A 24,052-nucleotide genomic window follows, 5' to 3' on the forward strand; every position below is an offset into this window, starting at 1 on the left:
CGCGTCACGTGACAGCCGACTGGTCGCCGGGGCAACCAGTGACCTGTTCCCAGACCCGGCAGCCCGGAAGCCTCAGCTGACTGACTGGGCGCCATGGCAACCCGGCCGCGCTTCTCGCGGAGACCTCCAACCTCAGGGGCGTCCCTGACGTGGTGGAGTCGCCTGTCCCTTCCGGATCTCAGCTGCCTTATCTGGAACGCCCACTTGGCGGACTCCTGGATCCAGCGAGATCTCAAAAGGTTTTGGAAATAGTGCAAGTCTCTAGAAATGCCAGTAAGTAGCGCTCCCCCTCGGAAATCTTTCTTCCTCCCCGTGTCTGCTTGGCGGCTTCGTACACACTCAGTAAATATTGGACGAATGAAGGTTGAGCCGGGGCCCTCTTCCCTCTCCTCGGACTCCCCAAGCCCGCTCGCCCTTCGAACCCCCGAGCCTTCACGGGGACGCTGAAATACTTTAAATACCTACTGACGCGTCCCCACTCCAACCCTGTGCGCCCGGGCGCCCTCCTGTGGTCCCGCGTGGGGCAGGCAGCGGCTCAGGGGCTCAGGGGACGTGGCACCAAAGGGTGTCGAGTGGTTCTTTAGTGGCCCCCCAATAATCTCCAAGCTCATCTAGTAAACAAGAAGCATTCTAAGAAAAATTAGTGTAGTTACATGCAAATGCAGCTTCAAGACCCCTCTTCCAACCAGACCTCTAAGTCCCTTTACTGAAATTCTGGAGTTTCACGGGGACAGCATGGGGCCCTCAAAATGCCTTATTAGAAACGATTTGGAGTCCTGAATACGCCTCATTGGCGTTGCCCCAGGAGGTATGTCATGTTTCAGAACTTTAAGCCTGGTCTCCCCTGGTGGACAGGGAGAACTTCAGATTATAGTCATTTAATTCCCTCAACAAAATATTATTGAGCAGCTACTATTAATATGTGCCTGGCATTTTGCCAGGTGCCAGGCAAAAGCTGACTTAGTCTCTTCCCTTTTGGAGTTTATCTGGAGGAGACAGATATCAATACACGTGCAAAATTACACCTGTGAAATGAAAAGGCAAGCCACAGATTGGAAGAAAATATTTGCAAAGCATGTATCTGCTAAAGGATTTGTATTCAGATATGTAAAGAACTTTTAGGCCAGGGGCAGTGGCTCACGCCAGGCCTGTAATCCTAGCACTCTAGGAGGCCGAGGCGGGAGGATCGCTTGGGTTCTAGAGTTTGAGACCAGCCTCAGAAAGAGTGAGACCCCCGTCTCTACTAAAAAAAAATAAAAAAATTAGCCAGTAAGAACTTTTCATGAGGCTGTGCATGGTGGTTCATGCCTGTAATCCTAGCACTTTGGGAGGCCAAGGCAGGAAGATCCCTTGAGCCCAGGAGTTTGAGGTTGCAGTAAGCCAGGCAGACGCTGGTGCCCTCTATGTACGGCAACAGAGCCATACTCTGTCTCAAAAAAAAAAAAGAAATTTCCAAACTAAATAATAAGACAAAAACACAATATTTAAAATGACCAAAAGATTTGAACTTTCCCCCTAGTAGGGGCTGTGGGGAAAAAGAAGATTTAAACAGACATTTCACAAAGAAGATACACGAATGGCCAGCAAGTATATGATACCATTGGTCATTACGGAAAATACAGATTAAACCCACAATTAGGTATCACTATACTAGAATAGCTTTTTTAAAAAAAACTTGACACTACCAAGTACTGGAAATGATGTGGAGCAACTGGAAGCCTCATACAATATTAGTGGGGATGCAAATGGTGCACCCACTTTGGAAAACAGTTTGCAAGTTTCTTTAAAAATTAAATATATACTTCCCATATGACCCAGCAATTCTACCCCTGGGTATCTGTTAGAGTGTGAAGTCTGTATTCAGGGGAGAAAGAATTTTCAGACAATTATTAGGATATACAGAAGTAAGAGTTTATTGATTTTCCCAAGAAAGAAATAAAGGGAGAGAGACAGAGAGAGAGGCACGACACACAGAGGGAGGAAGAAATGTCAGGTGGTGAGGAAAGTTGCTTGGTGCTTTTAAAGGGTAGAAATTTTTTTTTCTCTCTGCTCCAGGGGACTGACAACAAAAGAAGCTGCGAAGCTGCTGTGTTGGCTTTTTCTGTTTCTCACATAGCAGATTGATAGTAGAAATTTGTTTCTTCTTTCTTCTTGATAGCAGAAGGCATCTGGTACTGTCTCTTCTTGAGGAAGCAGGGGGCGTTCACACTCCTACTGTCCGTTCAGGAACTTTTTCAAGGCTGTTTAAACAATACTCAAAAAAACTTTTTATAGGCAGTGAATTTTTGGTGACAGTCCATCAGATAGTCTACCCTTTCTTTCCTCCCCTTTCCCAGAAACTTTCTTTCTTTTTGGAATGTGAATTGACCAGCTCTGACTAATGTTAATGAGGATTTATACCTTCTTTTATCTGCTCAGCTTCTTTTAATTGCTAGGTAAACATCTCTGTAGGAGAGATATTTATGTTACTAACCTCAGAGGAAGGGTTTATGCTATTCTAAGTGGCTACCAGTTGGAAATTTGTTTTCTTGTTAGCCCATTAGCAAGACCATTCTTTCAGTATCCACCAATGAGAAATGAAAACATATGTCCAGGCCAAGCGCGGTGACTCACACCTGTAATCCTAGCACTCTGGGAGGCTGAGGCAGGAGGATTGCTGGAGTTTAGGAGTTCAAGAGCAGCCTGGGCAAGAGCAAGACCCCGTCTCTACAAAAAATAGAAAAATTAGGCAAGTGTGGTGGCATGTGCCTGTAGTCCCAGCTACTCGGGAGGCTGAGGCAAGAGGATCGCTTGAGCCCAGGAGTTTGAGAGGTTGCAGTGAGCTATGATGACGCCACTGCATTCTACCCAAGGTGATAGAGAGAGACTTTGTCTCAAAAAAAAAAAAAAAAGAAAAAAGAGAAAAAGAAAAGAAAGAAAACTTAGGCACAGTGGCACACACCTGTAGTCCCAGCTACTCAGAGGGCTGAGGCAGGAGGATAGCCCAGGAGTTTGGGGTTGCAGCAAGCTATGATGATGCCACCGCACTTTACCCCAGGTGACAGAGCAAGACTGTCTCAAAAAAAAAAGAAATAAAGGCCTGGTGTGGTGGCTCACGCCTGTAATCCTAGCACTCTGGGAGGCCGAGGCGGGGGATCGCTCGAGGTCAGGAGTTCGAGACCAGCGTGAGCAAGAGCGAGACCCCCCATCTCTACTAAAAATAGAAAGAAATTACCTGGACAGCTAAAAATATAAATAGAAAAAAATTAGCCAGGCATGGTGGCACATGCCTGTAGTTCCAGCTACTCGGGAGGCTGAGGCAGAAGGATTGCTTAAGCCCAGGAGTTTGAGGTTGCTGTGAGCTAGGCTGACACCACAGCACTCTAGCCCAGGCAACAGAGCAAGACTCTGTCTCAAAGAAATAAAAAACATATGTCCAAACAAAAACCTGTATATGAATGTTCATAGAAGCATTACTCAGAATAGCCAAAAAATGAAAAAAACCTGCATGTCCATCTGCAGGTGAATAGTACATCCATACAATGGAATACTATTCATATTTGGCATAAGGAATGAATTACTGATATGAACTCAAAAACACTGTGCTAAGTGAAAGAAGCCAGACACAAAAGACATCATATTGTATTATTCCATGTTTATGAAAATCTAGAAAAGGTAAAACTAAGGTGACAGAAAGATTAGTGGTTGCCCAGGGGCAGTGGGAGGAGGAAACTTCTGCACATCAGTGTATAGCGATTATACTAAAATTCATTGAACTGTATGCTTAAATACAGTTTAAGTGAATGTTTGGACATGCTAATTAAACTACAATAAGTAAAAAAGAAAAAGCCTGTAGTCCAAACATGATACCACTGGACATTAATAAAAATAAAACCTTTCTGGGTATAAAAGCAAATATTATAATGCTAATTCATTTTGCCAAATGGGCAAAATATTTGGCTCTTCTCTGAGTGCAAGTGTTTTTTTTAATTTGATGGATCTCTTGATTAAAATTCCCTTAAGGTCAGATAAATATGTCTGTATAGGTCTACTTGGTTTAAACTGGAGCCCAACTTTTGCTCTATTTGCTTCGGAAGTTGTGATTCATGAAATCTAAGTACATGTGAAATTTCTCCAAAAAAAAAGTTCACCTGTGCCAAGTGCCACAAAAAAGAAGTCCAGCACACAGGTGTTATAAAGACCTGGTCAGGAGGCTAGGAGTGTCTCTGAGGATGTGGTTCTTGAGCTCATACTAGGGCAGGAGCAATAACTACACCAAGGAGGAAGAACCTTCCAGGTGGAGAAGAGTGTGTCTAAAGGCCCTGTTGACAGAAGGAAGCATGATAAACACAGGATCTGAAAGGAGGTCACATGGAGAGCGGTGAGAGAGGGAGGGAGACGCTGGGCTAGGCCATGGTAAAGATTTCCTTCATTTGAAAATCAGATTTGCATTTGAGAAGATCACTGTGGCTGCCGCAGGGAAGTTGGATTGGAGGGGCCAGAGGGGAAGTAGAGTGATCTGTGAGAAGGCTGTGGCACTAGCTGAGGCCGCAGGCAGTGGTGGCCTGGCCTGGGGAGGGATGGAATGTTCCATGAAAAGGCCATATATGCAAAATGACCCCCAAATGTTGAAAAGAGATGAGAAACCAAAGGAGGCGGACAATCCGAGGTGTCAGTACAGGATGATTTATTAGGGGGAACTTACAGACAGAAGCATGGTCTTGGGTGGCCACAAGACAAGTAGATCTCTGCACCACAACCCCCCAGACTCGGGGCTTGTATCTTGGGGGAAAAGTATTTGTGCTCTAGAAGGAATGTGTAGGTGGCTATGGGCGTCACAGCCTATGATGCATGTAACGACATCAAGGGTTGTTTTGGAGGAACAGCGAAACTTTCCTTTCCTGAATAGGGTTTTCCTACATAAAGAGTAATACATCAGCTAGACATTTGGAGGCATTCCCAGACTCGGGGTTAGTCAGGTGGATTAACATTTAAAAATAAAGTCACTTTTGGCCCGGCGCAATGGCTCACGCCTGTAATCCTAGCACTCTGGGAAGCTGAAGTGGGAGGATGATCACTTGAGGCCAGGAGTTCGAGACCAGCCTGAGCAAGAGTGAGACCCTGTCTCTACTAAAAAAAATAGAAAGAAATTATCTGGACAACTAAAAATATATAGAAAAAATTAGCCGGGCATGGTGGCGCATGCGTGTAGTCCCAGCTACTCAGGAGGCTGAGGCAGGAGGATCGCTTGAGCCCAGGAGTTTGAGGTTGCTGTGAGCTAGGCTGACACCACAGCACTCTAACCCAGGCAACAGAGTGAGACTCTGTCTCAAAAAAATAAATGAAAAAATAAAGTCACTTTTGTCCCCACAGAGAGGAAGAGAGCTGATGTGGGAGCGAGCTGGGCAGCTGACCGGGTGGGTGTGGGGGATGAGCTAGACATTGCGAGGGAAGCTCTTCCGGCTCGTGCAGTGAGAAGGCTGGCTGCGGGATACTTTGAGAAGCATTATTCAGAGTAGCCAAAAAATGAAAAAACCTGCATGTCCATCAACAGGGAACTTACTCATTCAGCAAACATTTGTTAGGTAACTACTGTGTCAGACACTGAGCAAGGGATCTTTGAGAAGAACAAGAGTGTTTGTTTTCAAGGACCTTGTGTCTAGCAGGGGAGCAAGACCTGGATAAGCGGGTGAGTGTGCTGCGCTAGCCCCATTCCCTGTGACATGGGACACATAAGAGGATTTGGCCAGTCCTCTGGCAGGCCTCAGGGAGGAACTGACCCCTGAGTTGGAGGGCATGGCAGGGGTGGAGATGGGAGATCATAAAGGTATATAGAAAAAAGAGAAAATGCCATCTTGTTACTCCAGGTGGGGTCAGCTTCGTCACACCACCTGGGAGCTTGTTAGAAATGCGGCATTTCAGGCCCCAACCCCAGAGCTGCTGATGCAGCATGTGCACTTGAGCAAGATCCCCAGACGACTTGTGTGCACTTGAAAGCATGGGAACTGCTCAAGATTCTTCCTCAAGAATCTTCAGCCATTTGTCAGGCCCACGTGTGTCTACACCTGGCTCTGCAGTGCATGGCTGTGTGGTCAGGGCAGGTTAGTTCATCTGAGCTGCTGTTCCTCTTCTGTAAAATGGGAACAATAACACCTACCTCGTAGGATTGCTCTGAGGATGGATGAGATTGTGAAAAGTGCCAAGCTTGGTATATGGCACCAAGGAAAGGCTCATTAAAGTTTCAAAGGTCTCTAGGCGAGTTTTAGAAAGATCACCCAATGAAAGTCTTTTAGATATGTGAAAGAATGAACTCTCAACATAGAAGAAATGCAAATTCTTTCACCATGAGTAGTCTTTCCCATATCCTCCTAAGTCTGGAGAAGGTATGAGGAAACCGGAACCTTCTTGCACTTGCTAATGGACTTACAAAGGGGCCTAGCCCCTTTGCTTAGCAACCTGACAGTATGCAAGAGAAGCTGGGTAGGTGCACATTCAACTAGTGACTGGTGGTTTCTCTCCTGGATAGAAACCTCTGAGAAAAATCTAACACAGGTACCCAAAGAGGATCACTACGACAGTGCTTGCAATAGTGACATCCTGGGTTGGAACTGGGTTGGTTACAAGTGACAGAAACCCTAAAGTAACAGTGATTTAAACATGGCAGAAGTCCACCTCTTTCATGTAAAAGCCCAGAGGGCAGCATTGCATGGCCGGTGAGGTGCTACATAGAGGCTGAGGCCCAGGCTCCATCTCTTGTCGTCCTGCCCTGCATGGCTTCCATTTTGGAGGTCACCTCACACCAGTAGGGCTCCTCCACTTCCAGTTAGCAAGCAGGAGGCAAGCGAAAGAGAGGGACACATGCTGCCCGCTACGGACACTTCTAGGAAGTGCTACCCTTCTTCCATTTACAGCTCAGGAGCCCAAATTGGCACTTGCCACATCTAGCTCCGACAGAGGGTACGAAATACTGTCCTTATTCTGAGTGTCTCTGTGGTTCACTAAAAACCATGGGTTCTAGGGCCAGGTGCATTGGCTCACACCTGTAATTCCAGCGCTTTGGTAGGCCGATGCGGGAAGATCACTTGAGACCGGTTCAAGACCAAGCTTGGGCAATATAGTGAGACCCCATCTCTACAAAAAAATATAAAAATTAGCCAGGCATGGTGGTGCATGGTGGTAGTCCTAGCTACTCAGGAGGCTGAGGCCAGAGGATCGCCTGAGCCTGGGCGTTTGAGGCTACAGTGAGCTATGATCACACCACTGCACTTCTAGCCTGGGCGACAGAGTGAGACTTTGTCTCAGGAAAAAAAAAAAGAAAAACCACCAAAAACTACGGGTTCTATTACCTTAGAAGGAGGAAGAATAGATATGAAGGAATAACTCATGGTCTCTGCCACAAGGATATTAGAGGGGTGTCATATGAAGGCCACAAACACAGAAATCCTCAAGTACACACAAGTTGAATGTATTTGCATTTATTCTGCTGAGATTGAATACATAATGTTAATGTGTTCAAACTTACTAATGGATACAAAAGAACTGAAACAATGGACAGCTATGCCGTATCATGGATTATTGAAATGTTACAAGATTCAAAGGAATGCCACATTCCAATAAAAAACATTTTTTAACAAGTTGACATAGTATTGCTAAAATTATACCACATATCCGTGGAAGATTAATTAATGGCTTTTTTAGTAGACAGTACTGAGAAAACTGGCTCATTATATGGTAAAGAATATAACATAGGTCTCACAAAGGTGCATTCCAAATAGTTTAAAAGTGATGTTCAATGTTTAGCAACTAGTATAGCCTGGCCTCAAACAAACAGAGAGTCTTTGACCACTGAGAGCAGACGCAGCCAACGCACCACTCCATGGGGCACTAGCTGGACTTCAGCTCGTATTTAGTGGCCTCCACTAAAGGAAGGAAAAACTAATGAGCTAACAGAAGAAGATGCAAAGTACCTTAACAACTTTTAAATAAGAAATCAAAGAGCAACAAACTTTAAGACAAAACAGTTAAATCATCTACATTAAAGTTAAGAATTTATGTTCGGTGAAGGACAGCCCCAGATAACACAAACAAATTTCCACTCTAAGAGTTATTTGCAACTACCCAGGAATATACAAGCAACTCCTGAGAATAAACCAAAATGACAGGAAGCCCCCAGGAGAAAACGAGCAGGTCACAGAAAGACAAACTAGAAAGGCTGACAGGTGAAAAAAATTCCACAAATTAATGGTGATCAGATGAATGTACATTAAAGCGCAGTGCCCCTTTATACCCATCAGACTGGCAAAAATTAGAAAGTTGGGTGATGCCAAGTGCTAGTGATAAAGTTAGGAGAAGTGGGAAGCCCTAAGTGGGTCAATCACTATTCTAAAGAAAAATTTGGAAAACCATAGAGAAATTAACCTACATGGCCTGTAAGCCCATCCTGGGAATATATGCCAGAGAATTTTTCACATAATCACAGATAAAAGAATATTTATCGTGGCCTTGTATATGGTGCCAAGGAGTTCGAAGCACCCAGGTGTCCACCACTTAAGGCAATGTGTGTAAAATGCAGTCGATGCCACAGTGGAGTACCACGAGGCAGATTAAAGCAATCACCCATGTCTAGAATAGGCAACAGGGCTAGATCTTAATACATATTGAGGGAAAACAATACAAGTTCTATTGCACAACACCACTATGTGCATTAAAAGCACATATTCACACATAAAATATTATATTTTACATTCATATTTGAAGATAAGTAATAAATGTATTAGGTTGAGTGCTTAAAGACAGAATGTTGTGAAGAAAGAGAAAACCATAAAACCAGAGAATCCTTGCATGGGACCATATTCCCAAGATCAAAACAAAATGACTAAATGTGCTCAGCTATGCTTTAAATGCACGCACCAGGAAGAGTACACTAAAAGGATGGCTCTTGGGGTCCTTGGGGCAAGGAAGACACCCAGGTCTAAGAATGCAGTACCTTTGTCATTCAAAAGAGCATCCCAGTAGCTGCTTATGCTTAAGCCAGTGGGTGTATGATCATTTCTTTTCCTGCAAGCCAAGGAACCACCCAGTGTATGTGCCTCAAACAAACATCACTCCTAACTCCCAAATGAGACCAACAGGCCACCCGGGGCAGCAACAACAACCACACAACTAACCAAGTAATTAACGGCTTGAAACCAGGGTCAGCAGGAGAGGGGGTCAAAGGTCACTCCTTGATTTTGCTTCAGCTGAAAGCTACATCCAACCTGAACTTCTGCCAGCCCCATGAGATGTTCTCCCCAAGTCCAGGCTGGGCCTCCAAATGGGGTGTGGGGTTTCAGCCCCAGACCTCAATGAGGTCCCCAGATTCCATGCCCAGATCAGCCGGCAGCTCCCTGCCTGAAAGCTTTGTCCCATCGAAGAAGAAGGAGAGCTTGTGTCCTGACAGTCCCATGGCCTTCTCATAGTGGGACATGAGGATCTTGAGAGGAGAGTCCTGGAAGGAGAGAAAAGTGGATGTTAGAATATGAATAGAGGCACCAGGAAGATCCTGCAGGGACAGAGAACTTGGGACAGGAAGGACAAGGGACGGAATCAGTGTAGTCAGAGCCCCACAGAGGGAAAGGTGAGTGAACTAAGAAGCCAGCACAGCACAGCCCTCTCTGGGAACCAGGAGGAGCCCCTTCACCCCTCTGGGCTGCCTGTTCCTCAGATAGAGTGGGCACCTCAAGCCCAAGGTTCAGGGGTGTGGGATCTGAGTTAGGCAAGTTCTTCAAGCTTCAGTCTCCTCACCTATAAAATGGAAGCACATATCACAATAAGACAGTCCAGATTCTAGTGAGACAGCCGAGCTGAGCTGGAGGCCAGGCCCTACTGCTTACTAGATGTGTGAACTCAGACAAATGATACTGATTGAATTGTGGCTCACCTCTGCCCCCCACCCCCCCAAAATGATACCTTGTAAAACACAAAAGAAAAAGATACCTTGTGGTCTTAATCCCTGGTAAACGTGAACATGACCTTATTTGGAAATAGGGCCTTTGCAGATGTAACTGAGTTAAGATGAGGTCATACTCGATTAGGACGGGGGCTAATGCAATGGCTGGTGTACTTGTAAAACAGACACAGACAGGGACACAGGGAGAACCATGTGATGACAGACGCAGACTGGAGTGATGCAGCTGCAAGCCAAGCAGTGCCAAGGGCTGCTGGCCACCACCAGAAGCTAGGAAGGGACAAGGAAGGATTCTACCCAGAGTCTCAGAGGGACCAAGTGATATTATGAAACATATATCTCATCTCCATATATTTCATGGTATAAAATTCTTAAACTTTTGGAATCTTCAAAGTGTGAAGTGTCTTTCTGGATGCTAATGGGTTGACTGGTGGCTGGCAGCCCCTAGGAAGCTTCAGGATGGGGGCTGGCCAATGGAAAGACCAAGGCAGAATTCGAGGGGTGGGACTTTCAGCCCACCCCCAACCTCCAGACAGGGAAGAGGGGCTAAAGGCTGAGCTGACCACTAATGGCCAATGATTTAATCAATTGTGCCTACATAATGGAGCTTCCATAAAAAACCAAAAGGACCAGGTTTGGACAGCTTCCCCCAGGCTGAACACATGGATGTTCCTGGAGGGTGGTGCGCCTGGAGAGAACCTGGAAGCTCTGCCCTTTCCCCCACACCTCCCCTACACATCTCTTATCTGTATCTTTTGTAATAGCCTTTATAACAAACCAGTAAGTGTGTTTCCCTGAGTTCTGTGAGAAGCTCTAGCAAATTAATCGAACCCAAGGACAGAGCTGTAGGAACCCTGATTTAAAGCCAACCAGTCAGATGCACAGGGCAAACCACCTGGGGCTTGCAATTTGCATGGGAAGTGGTGGCCTGGCAGTCTTGTGGAACTAAATCTTCACCCTGTGTGGCCTCATGCTATCTCCAGGTAGACAGGGTCAGAATTGAATTAAAAGGACATCTGGTATCCCCTGCAGAATTGCTTGCTTGCTTGATGTATGGGGGAAAATCCCCACACATCTGGTGTCAGAATCATGTTTTTAGAGTATAGAAAAAACTGAGTTTTTTCCTCCTGTGTCATAAGAAACTATGACCTTGCTGACACCTAATTTTAGACTTCTAGAGACAATGAGACAATAAACTTCTGTGGTTTTAACCCACCCAGTTTGTGGTACTCTGTTCCAGCAGCCAAAACACAGAAGTAGGGTGCTTCTGTAATAACTAGCTAAATGGGTAGTGGCTTTAGAATTGGAGAGAGGCTGGAAGAGTTTTGAGGTGCACGTTAGAAAAAGCCTAGAGTACCTTGAAGAGACTGTTGGTAGAAATATGGACATTAAAGGCAATTTGGATGAGGGCTCACAAAGAGAAGAGCTGCAGAGAAAGGTTCTATGGTCTTCAGAGAATACATACATTGTCATGAACAGGTTGTTAGAAATATGAACGTTAAAGGTGTTTCCAGTGAGGTCTCTGGTGGAAATAAGGCGTATGTTATTGGAAGCCGGAGTCAAATGAAATAAACTGATCCTGGTTATAAAGTGGCAGGGAACTTGGCTGAATTATGTTCTACCGTTCAGTGGCAGAAAGCAGAACTCGAAAGTGATGAATCCAGATGTCTACCTGAGATTTCCAAGCAAAGTGTGGAAGGTGTGGCTTGATTTCTCCTTGTTGCTTATTCGCAAAATGCAAGAGGAAGAAATAAACAGAGGAAGGATGTTAAGCAAAAGGAAGCAGTGCGTGGTGATTTGGAACATTCTCAGCCTAGCCAGAGCATGCTCTGGAAAGAGGGCCAAGAGTGTAGCTTTTTGCTAAAGAGATTAGATGGCCGATTTATAGATCCAGTCAACCACGTCAGCAAAAGTCAGGAATTCATCTTTGTCTAATGGTGTGGTTCCCTTTGATATGCACAGAAGACCTGTAAGGTTTTTGAAAATTGTATCCCAGCATAAACACTGTCCACCTGGAGTGAAAGAGACAGGGACAGGACAAAATGAAGGAAAAATGACTTAGAGGGCAGAGCCACAGGCCCAGAGACTGGGCTGATAAGACTTCCTTGGGTCAAGAGGATAGGGCCACCATCACACTGGGCCAAGAGGACAGAACAAAGCCAAAGAGGGTTATTTTCAATCCTTGAAATCTAATAGGATTCGCCCTGCTGGGTTTTGGACTAGCTTGGGACCTGTGACTCCTTTTTCTTTCCCATTTGTCCCTTTTCAAATGGGAATGTCTATCCAATGCCTGTCCCATCGTTATATTTTAGAAACAGATAGCTCGTTTTCTAGATTTCATGGGTCCACAGATGAAGAGGAATTTTGTCTCAGGATGGACCACACCAAGTCTCACCCATAACTGATTTAGATGATTTAGAACAGTGGTTCCCAACCTTTTTGGCACCAGGGATGGGTTTCATGGAAGACAATTTTTCCATGGATTGGGGGGTAGGGGGTGTTTCCTTACAGGCTGTGGACTGGTACTGGTCTGCAGCCCAGGGGTCCGGGACTGCAGACTTAGAAGATAAGATTGGGACTTTTTGAGTTAATAATATTTACATGAGATTTTGGACTTAGAGTTGGTGCTGGGATGGCTTAAGACTTTTGGGGATTTTTGGAATGAGGTGAATATATTTTGCATGTGGGAAGGCTATGTATCTTGGGAGGCTAGAGGGCAGGCAGACTGTTAGGGGTTGAGCCCCCAACTTCCCCCAAAAAAGACACCTGGTGACCCTAACCCCTGGTAAATGTGAATGTGACCTTATTTGGAAGTAGGGCCTTTGCAGATGTAATCAGGCTAAGATGAGGCCATACTTAATCAGGGTGGGCACTAATCCAATATGACTTATGTCCTTATTAGAAGAGAAACAATGGCGTGTGCCTGTAGTCCCAGCTACTCAGGAGGCTGTGGCACGACGATCACTTGAGGCCAGGAGTTCAAGGCTACAGCGAGCTATGATCGTGCCACTGCACTCCAGCCTGGGCGACAGAGCAAGACCCCATCTCTTTAAGAAAAAAAACACAGAGAAACAGAGACACAGGAAGAACACCATGTGATGACAGAGGCAGAGACTGAAGTGATATGGCTGTGAGCCAAGAAGCTCTGGCCACCACCAGAAGCTACAAAGAGGCAAGAAGGATTCTCCCCAGGGTCTCAGAGGGAGCAAGGCCCTGCTGACATCTCGCTTTGAGACTTCTAGGCTCCAGAACTGTAAAAGAATAGATTTGTTGTTTTAAGCCACACAGATTGTGCTATTTTGTTACAGCTGCTATAAGATAATGCAGCAATTTACTTCACCTCTCTAGACCTCAATTTCCTTAGTATTCATTCACTAAATGAGGGTAATGACAGTGCTTTCCCATATAGATAGCTGTGAAGTTAAATAACATCCTGAATGTGAAGTAGTTATCCCTAGCACAGGGACTGGCACTTAGATGTGTGCCTGTCATTGTTATTTTGATGGTTTTATTGATTACTGTCCAAAGGTCCTTTCCGTTTTAACCATTAGGAGTCAGGAGACTGAGCGGCCACAGACCAGAGCAGAGGTTCCCAGTAGTGGGGAGGGAAGTTGAACAATGGGCTTTTCCACTAACTACGATGGACGATGGACGGGAACCCAAGAGTATGGAGGACAGTGTCCCCAGGGAGTCGGGATTAGGAAGAATCGATCCTCTGTTAACTGATAAGATAGACGAGACGACAGAGGAAAGAAAGGGTGAGGGGCGTGGGGAGCCATTTCTCCCACTCACTCGAGACAGCGAGACCTCCAGCATCTGGTGTTTCTCCTTCCCCTGAACCCGGAGCTGGAGCTGTTGGGATGTCTCTGTGGCCTCCGGAGAACTTGCTAGCACCACACAGTCTGTGGGAGGCAGGGTTGAGAAGCCAGGCCTAAGTGGGGGGTTCAAAGCTGGGCCCCCTCTGGAGCTTTCCCCAGAGCCTCTTCCCCTGGCAAAAGCCTCCTCAAGGTCCCGCTTCCCTGCTTTCCTCTCACCAATGATGTCAGCCACACCAAGCTTTAGGGTTCCGGGGGTGGCCGTGGGGGACAGCTCTGTCTCTCCAAAGAGTAAGAGGATCCTGCTTGGGGACACCCCGAGATGGGCGGCCATGTGGTCCACCACACTTTGCAGGGGCTCCGACTGGGGATGGGGACAAGAAGCAAAGGAGACCTTCCTGCCTTGACATTCCCCACCCCTCCCACCCCCATACCACCACCCCAAACACAAGTTTCTGGCCTTAAGTACTTGCTGAGCTCCTCAGCTGTGAGTGTCATCATATTTACCTGGCAGGATAGAATAAAATCGTGTCAGTAAGGGGCTCAGGAGAGTAACACTAAGAAATGCAACAGCCACGGGTTAGGAGAAGCAAAGGAGTGGTGGGACCTCCAGCAAACTGGAACCCACATGCCCCATCTAAACAGGGGAGCTATTTGGCAGCTCCGGCTGATTGGTGCCACGTGGGAGCCAGTGAGACTGTATCTTCCTATTTTTAAGCGAAGCCAGAAGTCTGGACCTTTGTATGAAGTCACCCATTGCAAAAGCTCGCAGCAAACTCTTATTTCGAAAACAGTCTGCAGGGCAAAGGAAACAGATACGCTGTTGACAAGGCCACAGGCTGCCTGTCTGCAACCTTGGGCTTAGCTGCAGCGTGGTTAGTGCTCACTAAATGGTCATTTCTGTTATTCTTGGTGTTGAACCGGGGCCATCCCTACAAAACTATAGGCCTTCACCAGGAAGCTTGGGGAGCTCAGAATGACTGAGTGACATCTGCTGTGTCCGATGCAGTAAGAGTAAGGTAAGCACAGGAGAAGGGTCCTAGGAGGAATGGAGGGGACTCCCCCTAGGGAGGGACGACCAAAACCAGCTTCTTAGAAGACAGCGTGCTTAGGCAGAGCCTTGAAGAATGAACAAGAAGTTTGCCAGAAAGAGAAGGGAGAGTGAGGAAAAATGCAGGCAGGGGGAACAGCAGGCACAGAGGCAATGGGGGGCTAGAGTGGTGGGGAGCTCAGAGAACAGGGTGGGAAAAGGAGGACCCGGTCCCTTCCGCCAGTATACCCCTGCTGGACACCAGTCCCTCCAAAGGCAGCTCCGGGATCCTCACATGGGCCTTAGGCACTCACCATTCTGACAGGCATTCTGACCAGGTCAGCCCGGCACCGGATTTTGAGCGGGAAGAGTCGGGGAGTTTCTGGGAGGAGGGGCCCCTCCACTAGGACCACCTCATCCTCTGGGCTCTGGTGGTCTTGGCCCTGCTGCTGCTTGGGGCTCAGGGAGGAACGGAGATCCTGGAGGCGCTTGTTCACCTCCCTGGGGTGCAGACAGGATTTTGGGTCAGCTGGAGTCAGCCACCCACCCTCCCCCATTGTCCCTCCCCACCCCAGCCAGAGCCCCTGCCCCCGACACCTTAACTTCTGGAGTGCTCGAGTATGCTTCCTGCTTTTGGTCCTTGGCGGAGGTGGGGGCAACGGACAGGTGTCTCGATCCCTGTAGACAGAGGACAGGGAAAGAAGGATGGAGGCAAAGGAGAGGCCCCAGCCCCACACCTCTCTTCATAGGCTCTGGACCCCTAGGAACCAGAGGGTCAGACAGAATCAAGAGGAGGCACCTTCGGGTAACATCCATCTTACTGGAAGATGGGTAGGTAAGGGACAGGGGAAGCCCGAGACATCATTTTTGTTTTTCCATGACCCAAATATCAGGGAGGAAAATGCCTCACTTTTAAGATAAGTCACTTTTTAGGTGAGTGTCTAATAACATCCAACAGACAGTGAGCACTTATTGTTGTTTTGGTTTTTTTTTTTGAGACAGGATCTCGCTCTGTCACCCAGGCTAGAGTGCAATGGTGTCACAATAGCTCGCTGCAGCCTCAAACTCCTAGGCTCAAGCAATCCTCCTACCTCAGCTTCCCAAGTAGGTGGGACTACAGGCATGTGCCACTATGCCCAGCTAATTTTTTTATTTTTTGTAAAGACAGGGGTCTCACTCTTGCTCAGGCTGGTCTCAAACTCCTGGCCTCAAGCAATCTTCCTGCCTCAGCCTCCCAGAATGCTAGGATTATAGGTGTAAGCCACCATGCCCGGCCAGTGAACACTTATTGTATTAATATGTCAAGTGTTAATTTTCGATCTACTCAGCAATTCTTAGACTCTCAGCAGTAGATGCCACTATTACCCCCATTTTACAGAAGAGGAAAGAGAAGCCCAGAGAGGACAGGGAAGAGACAGCTGTCTGGGTTGGAACCACACCCTTAACCTGCGGTACTAGCATCTCAGATGCTACTCCCATGGGTGGTCCTGAAGGGAGTCCTCTGTCATCCCCAGTGTGGACCACCTCTTCTCCCAAGAGCTTCATTCCCCACCTTAGCCTCAAAACTCCTTTCATCCCTTCTTACACTTTCAGGAGCCACCCCAGGGTCCTGCCTTCCTCAGCTTACCCCTCCAACTCCCTTCCTGCTCCCAAGGCGCAAATGCCCTGGCCTCACTCACAGAAACACCTTCTTTTTCTTCTCTTCTACTTCATCCTTACTCCTCAGTTTCTTCTTCCAGGAAGAGTCTGGAAATGGGGGATCCTCAGGGTGGGGGCTGCTAGAATCTGCCACGTCCACCTCTGGGGGCAGAGGAGGAGAAAGTGGAAGAGGGTTAGCCAAGAGAGGGCAGGGGGAGGCCAAGGAGAAACAAGCTGGAGGCTTCAAGGTCCCAGAAAGGAAGGGACTGTGGAGCCCTCCCCCCAACCGACACACACACAGAACAGTAATGGAAAAGGACTCAAGGGGCATGACTGTTATTTGCTTAATATCTTTCTTTAAATCATTCATTTTAACTTAAATTTCTTATAAAAGGAAGCCAGGTATTATCTAGAATATATTTTCATTTGCTTCTTATTAATAAAAGATCATTATAAACCATAAATATAAATACTGTGAAAATAAACAATGATGATAAACCCTAGATCAGTGGTTCTCAACCACGGGCAATTTTGCCTCTAGGGGGACATGTGGCAATGTCCAGAGACAATTTTGGTTGTCATAACACAAAAAGAGAGGAGCTTTGGGTGTGCTACTGGCATCAAGTGGATAGAGGTCAGGATGCTGCTAAACTTTCTACAATGCACAGGACAGCACCCAACACCAAAGAATTTTCCAGTCCAAAATGTCAGTAATGCTGAGTTTGAGAAATCATGTCCTTTTTAAATATGGCAGCTGCCAGAGTCCTGAGAGTCTACATTTCTAACAAGCTCCCTGGGGACAGCCAATACTGCTGGGCCCACATTTTGAGTAGCAAGGATAGAGGTAATGTTCACATAGCACTTCTACATTCCAGATGCTGTCCTAAACCACATACATAGCAAGAGATGGCTCTCTATATATTCCCTTTAATTCTCACCAAAATCCTTTGACGTACACCTGCTATTAACCCTACTTTCCTGATGAGCTAATTGGAGTACTGAGAGATTAAGTAATGTGCCCAAGGTCACAAAGCTATTGAGAAGACGTAGTTGGGATTTAAACCCAGGCCAGAGGGCTCCTAAGTCTACTCTTAATCATTTGACCATACTCCTTTCATGGTACGGAAGTCTTAGTCCAACGTCTGCCTTTGCCCTCTGGATCACTTCCTTATTAGACTTGATTCCTATTCCCTGATCTCGCATGGTTTGCAAAAATGACATCAGTGGGGGAGGCCAAAGACTGGGCAGCCCTGATAAGATTCAAAGAACGCCCTGCTCGTTCCAGATGTTCCCAAAGAACTTGTTGCAGAAGTAACAAGATATCATAGATTCCCAACACCTCCCTGTTCCCTGCCTCCCAAGATTACAGAATCAGGATCTCTAGTGGTGGCACCAGAAATCTGTGTATTTTAACATTCTTATGCCTGTAAGAGTAGGGAGGAGGGTGGTTTGACATAACTTCCTAAGTCGGCTCTTGTGCCTTCTGGTTAACAATTCAGCTCCTTTTCGGTCTGAAACCTTTTCCTGGTGAGGATGCAGAGGTCCCCTCTCCCATGCCCTTCCCCTGAGCCTCAGGTGACAACTGACTGCAGGGATATAAATTCTAGGAAGTCTCCTCAAAGAAGCCAGCACAGGGCGCCTCTCCCTGGAAGCCCTCCCTTACCTTCTTCAGCCCCTGGGGGGTAGAGTTTCAGGAGGGATAGGTGATCTGGGATGAGGTGGAGGCTGCTTTTCACCTGCAAAGGCAAAAAATGGGAGGGTCAGTCCCAAGTCCTCCCTCTATGAAAGGGGAAAACGGGATGATTATTCCCTGACACCCAACTCCCAAGTCCTCCCTAAAGACATGGACTCCACAGCCCTCTCCTGGGGCCCTGGGAGTCCAGCTTCCCCACAATCCAAAATTGTAGTACCTTCCAGTACCCCCTTTCCTTAAGGCATTCTGAAAAGGCAGGTTTAGTTCTCCTTTTTAACTAGGTTGCTAGCCATTCCCCTACCCTAGACTCTCAGGCCTCTAGCTCACCCTACCATCTTGGTACCGCAGCCTCCTGTAGCCCCCTACTCCTCTCTGAACTCTCATAGGCCCCAGCCCCCAATACCCTGGCTCCTGGGCTTCCTTAGCAATGGCTCCCAACCTCAAAATCCAACCCGCCCCAAATCCCAGTCCCAGGTCCTCTCTGAACCCTCAGAGACCCCCACCCCTCAAGCCGCCCTATGCCCCCAAGACTACAGCTCCCAGGAATTCCAAATTTGCAACACAAACCCAGACTTGCAACACGCCCCAAAATCCTTCACTTCCCCAGTCTACAGAAACTCCAGGAGCCCTGCATCTCTGCCTCCAACACCCTTGCCCCCGGCTTCCGTGTAGCCCCACAATACCAGCCCCAGAACCCCGGCCCCCCCATTCCCTAAATCCAGCCCCTCCCCTGAAGCTCTGGCCCCTCTCTGGTCGCCCAAGCCCTTCAGCCCTTCCACGCTAGCCCTCCCCAGGGACCTGGCTGCACCTTCCCGGAGTACACTGGAACCACCGGTGCCTCCCCCGGATCCAGCACCAGCCGGCGCCGCCGCCTGACCAGTTCCCGCGGGGGTCCTGCTTCACTGTCACTGTCGCTGTCGCTGTCGTCCGGGGGAGCGGCCCGCACTGGGGGCTCCGGGGGCGGAACCTCAACCCGGTCCTCGGCATCGCGCGCAGTTACGATCTCCAGGATATCCTCATCGCTGTCGCTGACCAAGTCCACAAGCACAGAGTCCAGAGTGCGTCGGGCTGGCGATCGCTGGCCGCCGCGAGGACGCCGGCCCCGGCCGCCCCGGGCCCCCCGAGCTCCTCGGCCAACGCCGCCACCTCGGGACCGCGGGCCCCGCTTCCTCACCGGCTCCGCCATAACACAAGCTCTGCCGCCGCGCACGACCTCTTCTACTCTCCTTGCGACTTCCGCCTTTCATTGGGTGAACAGCCTGCTAGTCAACACCTCTCCCCGCCTACACGCGCTGGATCCGCCCCTCCGCCTTTTCATTGGTCAGTGTTCCCGCTCATCACGCATCCACCACTGAAACCAAGGCGCCAAAGATTCCAATCACCTCGGCGCAATCAGCGTAGCTTCCGATGCGGAGCGGCTCTCCCATTGGCTGGACTTCCTCTCTCTCTGACGAACCTCTCATGGATCCGCCCATTAAAGAGACCCGTCTTCCCGATTGGTGGAGGAGCGGAGCATCCTGGGAATTGTAGTCCTCAATCCCTAAGGCTCTGGAAAGCAGGAAAGCGGGATGGGAATTATTTTACAAACCCCAGAATGAGGCTTGAGTTTTCGCGGGTATCTCCAGTATTGTCCACCCCGCCGCATGATGGGTGAGTAATTCCACTCAAACGGCACACACACGCTCGCACATGTAAATCCTCCCTCACCTCAGGCATCCGCTACGAATGTATTTCAAGTCAACACAATGAACACCAGTAGAACACGCTCCCACAACGTACACCTCAGCACAACGCACTTCAACAGCTTTTTTTTTGTTTTTTGAGATAGGGTCTCCCTCTGTCGCCCAGGCAGGAGTGCAGTGGCCCAATCACAGTTCACCGCAACCTCAAATTCCTGAGATTTGCATTTAGCCCTTAAAGATGCTGTGACGCGGTGGTTCCCGCCTGTAATCCAAGCATTTAGGGAGGCCGAGGCACGAGGAACGTTTGAGCCCTGGAGTTTGAGACCACCCTGAGCGAGAGCAAGACCCTGCACTCCACAAAAAATTGAAAAATTAGCGGGGCGCGGGGGTGCGCGCCTATAGTTCCGGCTACTCAGGAGGCTGAGGCAGGAGGATTGCCTGAGCCCAGGAGTTCGAGACCAGCCTGGGTAATATAGCCAGACTGTCTCTACCAAAACTATATGTATTTTTTTAAACGTATATTAAGACCCATCTACAAAAATTTTTTTAAAAATTTGCCGGGGTCAGGCACAATGTCTCATGCCTATATGATCCTACCACTTTGGGAGGCCGAGGCCTGGCTTGAGACAAGGAGCTGGAGACCAGCCTGAGCGACACAGCCAGACTTCGTCCCTACAAAAAATAGAAAATTGAACTGGATGTGGCACGTGCCTGCGTTCCCAGCTAACTCAAGAGGCTGAGGCAGGAGGATCGCTTGAGCCCAGGAGTTAGAGGCTGCAATGAATTATGATTGCACCACTGAAGTCCAGCCTGGGTGACTGGATCCTTTTGCTTGAATTTAAAAAACAAAACAAAACAAAAAACGTTTTCTGTCTCTACTATCTTTGTGGGTCGCAAGATTTTTTTTTTTTTTTTTTTGCTTTTTTTGAGACAGGGTCTCGCTCCGTCACCCTGCCTGGAGTGCAGTGGCGCAATCATAGCTCACTGCAGCCTCAAACTCCTGGGCTCAAGCGATCCTCCAACCTCGGCCTCTAAAAGTGCTGGGATTACCATCGTGAACCACCATAGCTTGGCCAGAGATTTTATTTTGTAATTATAGTTCCCCAACACACTCACCAACACTTCACACAAATAGTATCATGCATCTCAGAGACTACCTACCTTCCACGTATCCATGGTATTTGCAACTCCTGCATGACATACATCCCAACACAACCCAAACACCCCTTCAATACTTCACACCTTCCATTTTGCCCCCAACTGCATAACCCTCTGACACTCACACATACAGCCCACGCCACACTTCACACAGGATGCCCCCACAGCACATACCCAATGCCACATGGCTCTCACACACCACGATGTTCATGTAACTGGTAGCTCACAGGTCCATCCCGAACAGCATCCCGACCGCCACCCACTCCCATCCCGTACACCTCGACCGCCACCGCCACATGCTGTCCCCTACGTGTCCACCCAGCTGGGTCAGCCTGCACCTCAGGTCCCCAGGCAGACTCAGCCCAGGTCAAGCCTGAAGGCATATAATCCCCAGCAGGTGGGGCTGTCTCCCAGGGAACCAAGGCGCCAGGACAATGACAGCGGGTACTCCAAGGACTTCCCAGTCCAGGAGCCCTTCAGCCCCTATTAGTAACCAGGCTGGAGGATGGAGAATGCACCAAAGGCCCTATGCCAGCCCCGGGCCCCACCTGGGAGGCCACTGCACACTAGAGAAGCAGAGGGTGGTCCTGAGAGCCCAAAACTTCCCTCAGCCTCCTTTTCCCTAAGCCTTGCTCAAGAGCTGAAAGTGGTCCAGGTCCTGCCAAAAAACCAAGTCATGGCACTGGACGTTGACAAACTTTGGAGTGTGGCTTCTTCCTGGGAAGGTCTTTCTCTGCACAGTGGCCTGGGTGCTTTCTGGCTCCCGGCACACAGTAGGCCCTTGATAAATGCCAAATAATAATAATGGCTAATGTTTGAGTCCTTATAATTGCCATTGTTGTGTGCTTTCCATGTCATTTAAGACTCATTAAGGGCGGGCGCAGTGGCTCAGGCCTGTAATCCTAGCACTTTTGGAGGCCGAGGCAGGAGGATCATTTGAGCTCAGGAGTTCAAGACCAGCCTGAGCAAGAGCGAGACCCCGTCTCTACTGAAAAAAAAAAATAGAAAGAAATGAGCTAGACAACTAAAAAATATATAGAAAAAATTAGCTGGGCATGGTGGCGCATGCCTGTAGTCTTGGCTACTCGGGAGGCTGAGGCAGGAGGATTGCTTGAGCCCGGGAGTTTGAGGTTGCTGTGAGCTAGGCTGACGCCACGGCACTCTAGCCCAGGCAACAGAGTGAGACTCTGTCTCAAAAAAAAAAAAAAAAAAAAAGACTCATTAAGGAAGCTTTAATTATTATTCCAATTTTACAGACCACGAAACTGCAGCACAGAGAGCTTGAGCCACATAGCTAGAAAGGGGTGGTGTTGGGATTCAGAGCACTGGGCTGGAAGTTAGCACACCTCTGTTCCAACCTCAACTTCCCTGGAGACTGCCCTGGGTGAGCGAGACCAGAGGGGTGCCTTCTTCCTCTGCACCCTGAATGCATGAAACACCCACCCCAGCATTTCCCACAGTCCTCCATTCACTTCTCTTTCCCCTCCCTATCCTTTCCTGAGCTCCTGATCTTTGCCACTTTCTGGCCAGGTACCAGGGGACACAGAGACGACCTGGACATGGATCCAGCTCCAAGAAGGCAGAATGTTTTCACCGGGAGTCACACCCTTACATGCTGCAGCACAGGCAAGAAACTGAAATGAATGGAGCAGGCAGGGTGAAAGGTGGTGAGTAGCTCATTTTAGCTGAAGGGGAAGGTAGGGGATTGTGGCCATGTGAAGAGCTGGGGGGATAAATGCTGAGGCAGACCTGGAATTTGTTCTTTTTTTAGTCACAGAGACTTGTGTTCAAGATGGAAGCCCAAGGAAATAGTGGAGGTTCATACCCCAAACCCCAAACACATACATACACTCAGCAAAATATTAATATAAGAAGTGTTGCTTTTTTTTTTCTTTAATAAGATAGCCAAGCTCAAAAGCTCAGAGTGTGAAGTCAAGCAGCCCATGGGAATGCTGGAATCCTGGAATCTCTATAATTGGAGTTTTAGTGCCCACATAGGGACAGAAGTCAAGGCTGAGAGGCTCCCAGAACAGCAGGAAGTGGAAACTGAGCTCCCTGCACAAAGCTGGGAGCTGAAAAAGGGCTGTCTAGAGCTGAGCACAGGGATGTGCACCTGTAAAGCCAGCTACTTGGGAGGCTGAGGCAGTAGGGTTACTTGCGCCCAAGAGTTTGAGACCAGCCTGGACAACATAGCAAGACCCTGTCTCAGAATTTTTTAAAAATGGCTTTCTTTTCTGGAAACAGAAGGCGGAGAAGGAAAAAATCCATCCAAAAGGCCCTAGCATGCAGCAGGGAAGCAAGCCACCCAAAAGGCAGGGAATGGAAAAAGCCGTCGTGGGCAATCAGAATCCCAAGGCTTCCCAAAGCATAGGCCTGGATTCAGACCAAAGCTCTAGTGCAAAACCCTGCTCTGAGGAACTCTGAATAAAAACGATCAGAAACCTGTACAGCCTGTAAGACTATAGCAGGCAGATGCCAAAGCCAGCCCCAGGGGGTGTCAGTGGGGCCCAGGGAACTCACAGCCTCCCACAGGCAGAAGAAACACAAAGAAGTCAAAGAAACCTTCCATGGTGACACATGAGCCATGAGAAAATCCACACCATTGTAAACATAACAATAACCACACCATGCGTCCTCCCTCAGGCTACTTTATAAGTGGGGAAACTAAGGGTCAGAGAGGTTAAGTTGCCTAACGTCAGTTAGCAATTTCCCAGCTGTAAGATGATAGCAATTTTAGTGTATCTTCCTCATAGGATTGTTGTAAAGATAAAGTGAGATGCTACCTGCAAAGCAGTTAGAGTGATGCCTGGTGCATCACAGTAATGTTAATACAGATAAAGTGAGTTTTAAATGTTTAGAAATAAAGAAGGAATCTCTCAAACAAAACCAGGATATTATGAAGAACTGGCACTTTAAGAAAAGGAATTCTAGAAATAAAAATGTAGACATTAGACAATTCTAGCCAGTCTTATAGGAAGCATTGAAATTTCTTGAGCAGGAGGGACTGGGGTTCAGAAGACCACTGGAGATGGGAAGAATGGTGGCATGGAGACCAGGCCGAAGCCATCAGGAATCTCAGTGACCAATTCCACCTTTTCCTAAGGCAAGAAT

General features: G+C 48.0%; 1 protein-coding gene and 1 long non-coding RNA gene across 4 annotated transcripts; one reads left to right on the forward strand and one right to left on the reverse strand.

The window, feature by feature from the left end:
* The first annotated feature begins 36 nt into the window (after positions 1-36).
* On the forward strand, positions 37-15,789 carry LOC123632519. The gene is made up of 3 exons (XR_006733383.1): positions 37-273; positions 15,520-15,601; positions 15,773-15,789. It is a non-coding gene; the product is annotated as an uncharacterized LOC123632519 (long non-coding RNA).
* LOC123632518 (nuclear factor of activated T cells 2 interacting protein) lies at positions 7,439-19,391 on the reverse strand. Of its 3 annotated transcripts, none has more exons than XM_045542867.1 (8): positions 18,910-19,391; positions 18,072-18,144; positions 16,450-16,570; positions 15,368-15,448; positions 15,085-15,271; positions 13,960-14,134; positions 13,718-13,827; positions 7,439-9,466 (listed from the first exon to the last, which is right to left on the reverse strand). In XM_045542867.1, the coding sequence occupies exons 1-8, from the start codon at positions 19,285-19,287 to the stop codon at positions 9,308-9,310; spliced, it is 1,284 nt and encodes a 427-aa protein (XP_045398823.1). In that variant the 5' UTR covers positions 19,288-19,391; the 3' UTR covers positions 7,439-9,307. The 3 variants fall into 3 exon arrangements, with proteins under 3 accessions (XP_045398823.1, XP_045398825.1, XP_045398826.1); XM_045542869.1 differs by having other exon boundaries at positions 13,960-14,104; positions 18,910-19,390; XM_045542870.1 differs by having other exon boundaries at positions 18,900-19,184.
* Between the last annotated feature and the right edge of the window lie 4,661 nt (positions 19,392-24,052).

The sequence above is a fragment of the Lemur catta genome, chromosome 2 (genome assembly GCF_020740605.2).
Source record: "Lemur catta isolate mLemCat1 chromosome 2, mLemCat1.pri, whole genome shotgun sequence".
In the NCBI taxonomy this organism is placed as follows: domain Eukaryota; kingdom Metazoa; phylum Chordata; class Mammalia; order Primates; family Lemuridae; genus Lemur; species Lemur catta.